The sequence below is a fragment of the Sinocyclocheilus anshuiensis genome, unplaced genomic scaffold, assembly GCF_001515605.1.
Source record: "Sinocyclocheilus anshuiensis isolate Anshui unplaced genomic scaffold, SAMN03320099.WGS_v1.1 scaffold436, whole genome shotgun sequence".
Taxonomy (NCBI): domain Eukaryota; kingdom Metazoa; phylum Chordata; class Actinopteri; order Cypriniformes; family Cyprinidae; genus Sinocyclocheilus; species Sinocyclocheilus anshuiensis.
The window spans coordinates 1,219,367-1,223,279 of record NW_015560618.1 but is presented as its reverse complement, the minus strand read 5'-3'; the positions used below and the strand labels follow the sequence as shown (position 1 = coordinate 1,223,279).

At 38.7% G+C, this 3,913-nt stretch overlaps 1 protein-coding gene across 2 annotated transcripts in view; it reads left to right on the top strand.

The window, feature by feature from the left end:
• Nucleotides 1-1,072: 1,072 nt before the first annotated feature.
• The window catches only part of LOC107681766 (far upstream element-binding protein 1-like), a 9,459-nt gene continuing 6,618 nt past the window's right edge, over nt 1,073-3,913 (top strand). Inside the window, exons 1-2 of one of the 2 annotated variants that reach the window (XM_016478085.1) lie at nt 1,073-1,263; nt 1,879-1,972. In XM_016478085.1, coding sequence (XP_016333571.1) covers nt 1,171-1,263; nt 1,879-1,972 — 187 coding nt within the window. In that variant the 5' untranslated portion in view covers nt 1,073-1,170. The remainder of the gene's footprint in view (nt 1,264-1,878; nt 1,973-3,913) is intronic. The other variant, XM_016478084.1, reaches the window with a different exon arrangement.

The window sequence follows — 3,913 nt, the reverse complement described above, 5'->3', positions numbered from 1 at the left end:
CTTTGGACCACTGAGCAACAGTCCAGTTCTTTCCCTCCTTAGCCCAGGTAAGATGCGTCTGACGTTGTTTCTGTTTCAGAAGTGGCTTGGTAGCCCTTTTCCTGAAGACGTCTGAGCGTGGTGACTCTTGATGCACTGACTCCAGCTTGCACTCCTTGTGAAGCTCTCCCAAGTGTTTGAATCGGCTTTGCTTGGCAGTATTCTCAAGCTTGCAGTCATCCCTGTTGCTTGTGCACCTTTTCCTACCAAATTTCTTCCTTCCAGTCAACTTTGCATTTAATATGCTTTGATACAGCACTCTGTGAACAGCCACCCCTTTCAGTAATGACCTTCTGTGACTTACCCTCTTTGTGGAGGGTGTCAATGATTGTCTTCTGGACCATTGCCAAGTCAGCAGTCTTCCCCATTATTGAGGTTTCAAAGAACAAGAGATACCCGTAATTTATACTGTAGGGATGGTCATTTAATGAAACTCAAATGTAAATATTCTGATATTTTGAGATACTGGATTTTTGACTTTTCATGATTTTTGATAAGCAAAATTAAAATAAAACAATTTTGAAATGTTTTACTTTATATGTAATGAATATAGAATATATGAAAGTTTCACTTTTTGAAATAAGTTACAAAAGAAAATGAACTTTTTTCACGATATTCAAATTTTTTGAGATGCACCTGTATATTACTATAATGATATTTAACATGTCCGTATTGCTGTGGGTAGAAGGAGGATCTTTAGGAATTCGTGGTATGTTGAAAGTAATTTGTTAATGCTTTTACACTTTTACATTTCCTTTTAATGATCGATGGTTGAAGGGTGAGTAAAATAATGCAGCCTCAGTTTTTCAAAATGCTTATTATTGCGTTCATAGAGCGAATATTTTGCTGATTGTTTACAGTGTAAACGGAAGTTACTCCCATAATTTGCACAAAGCGTCATGGGGCGTAGGAAAAAGGTGGATAGACAGAACTAAAATGATTAATATTGTGGTGTCTACTGTAGTTTCGGACACATTGGTACGTTTCGGAAAGAAGGACTTTTATTCTATTTCTGCGGTAGTGTGTCGACCGGAAGTGGGATCTGGATCGGAGCGGCTGCAGTCAGTTCTCTTCATCACTCTCGCGCGTACGGCCATTTTCCTTCAGCTCGAGAAGATAGTTCCCGCAGACATGGCCGACTACTCTAACGTGGCTCCACCGTCCTCAAACGCCGGTGGAGGGATGAACGATGCTTTTAAAGACGCCCTTCAGAGAGCCAGACAAGTGAGTGCTTTGAAAGCGTCCGAAAGTATTTCGTATCTTCAAGCTTTCCATTTAAAATGAACACGAAACGTAACCAGCTCGTTAGCTAACGTGCTAACTTGAGGCCTTGATGCGTTCCAACAAAGAGGTTTCAATTGTGTGCATTTTTTCTTCTATTTTATTTGCTTTTTAGTGTTTTATTTTAAAGTTTAAGTGAAGCAGAATGTGTTTTGTGAATGATACGTATGTTTCGCACACGTTCCAATAAGCTAAAGAGCAAATTAGTAGTTGAAACTACGCATTATTAGGCATTTAACGTTATGTGAACTCTAATTTACGTATACAAAACATTTACTTCTAGCTGGAATTAGGTCCCTAGACGTAGGATGACATTAATAAATGTTCTTGTTAGCGTTTCTTTTCATCCGAATGTATAAATAAGCCGCGTGCAACTTCCTACATTTTTGCTGCTAACAAGTCTACCTAGTTTTGTTCAGGACAACAGTAGAGACTCTGTGCAGGCCACACACTGTTACAGTGTTGTTATAATCATACACCGTTGTCTAAAAACTGTTTTATTTTTCATTTTATTTAAAACTGTTTATTTTGACCGTGCATTTCACTATATTATTTTAGATAGCTGCAAAAATAGGAGGTGATGGTGTACCCCCCTCTCCATCATCCAATGAGTTTGGTTATGGTGGACAGAAGAGACCTCTTGAAGATGGAGGTAAGCTCATATGTGCCTTGTAGTGTCTTTGTTATTGTGCATAATGGTCCAAATAAAACACATTATTATACGTGTTTAATCTTCTTTGATTCTTGACTTGTGGTCCTGCCAGACAAAACCGACCAAAGGCAAGAAGTCTTAACTTTTTTTTTTCCAATTCAAATTCAATTAAAAAAACTTTATTATCTATCAACCAGTGATAGAAATTGATCTTAGGTTAAAAAAGGCTCACATGTACACAATACACAATATTAAGACACAAGATCCTGACAAAACAGTTTATTCAGAATAGAAATTGCAGTGGGAATAAAATAATTACTATAAGCCTTCTTTCTAGCCAAAGGAGTTCTAAGCCGACAACCTGATGGAAGTATCTGAAAAAGGTAATGCAAAGGATGAGGGGGTCAGTAACAATAGAAGCTGCTTTCCTACTTACAGCACAGTTATAGAGATCTAAAAGTTTAGTCTGTGGGTACCCAGTAATTTTAGATGCCTGTCGGATTACTCTTGATAATTTCTTCGTTTTCAGCTGAAAGTTGAGCCAAGAAACAATGTTAAAGGTTATAACTGATTCCACAAGTGACCGACACACTGCTGTTAAGATATCATGTTTTACATTAAAGCCCTTTAGCCTTCTCAAAAGAGATAATCGCTGTTGAGCTTTCTTATAGACACTATTTGCCTGCTGTGTAAAAGACAAATGCCTGTCAATCTCAGTGCCCAAATATGTAAAGGCCTCAACCTGCTCCACTACCTGCCCCCCCAGCTCAAGTGGTTCAGATAGAGGATGATCAGTGTTAAATGAACGAAACCTTCCACATTCCAACACATCTCCTTAGTCTTATATTTAACTCCAGTGAACTTTCTTGGAACCAGAGGACCATATAATCAACAAATTGCCTATATGTAACCAGGGATTGCTCCTCTTTCATACAAGCCACCAAGGCCATGTCATCAGCATATTTCAAAAGTGACATGCCATTGATATCACACTTGATTTCGTTTGTATATATAGAAAATAAAATAGGCGATAACACAGCCCTGTGGAACCCCCGTATTCACAGTAATACTGTTAGATTTAAATCCACACAGCCTAACATGTTTCGTTTGTATATATAGAAAATAAAATAGGCGATAACACAGCCCTGTGGAACCCCCGTATTCACAATAATACTGTTAGATTTAAATCCACACAGCCTAACATGATGAGATCTATCTTTCAAAAAGTCTTTAATCCATAGCACAAGAGTTGTATTTACTTGTAGTTTCTGTAGTAAACCAATGTTCACTGTGTTAAATGCAGATGTGAAATCCATAAATAAAATCCTGACAAGTGAATTCGAAAGGTCTAAGTGTCTAGTCACTGTATCTAAGAGTTAAGCTGGCATCCTCAACTCCCCGTTTTGACTTGTAAGCAAACTGAAGTGGGTCCAAACACTCGGCTACCTTGATCGTAAGCTCCCCCGCTACCACCTTCTCCATACATTTACAGAGAATTGAGGTAAAAGTCACAGGTCTAAAATTCTTCATCTCCTTGACATGAGTTTTTTTTTGGAACTGGAATAATGGTTGTGTCCTTCCATGCTCTCGGGACATACCCAGTGTTCAAGGGCAACTGGAAGAGTTGAGCCACCATCCCGCATACTTGGGCCGAACACTTTTTCAATAAGCGGCTCTCAAGTCCATCCAGACCAGGAGCTTTCCTTGGCTGTAATTTGGAGAGGATGGAGAAAACCCTTTTTTCCTCCACACTGATTGGTGTAGGGGGATTACTTAAAGGGTTAGTTCACCCAAAAATGAAAATTAGGCTGTTTTATTCACCCCAGAGCCATCCTAGGTGTATATGACTTTCTTCTTTCAGACAAATCCAGTCGGAGTTATATTAAAAATTGTCTTTGATCTTTCAAGCTGTTTAATGCCACTCAGCGGGTGTTGCATGCA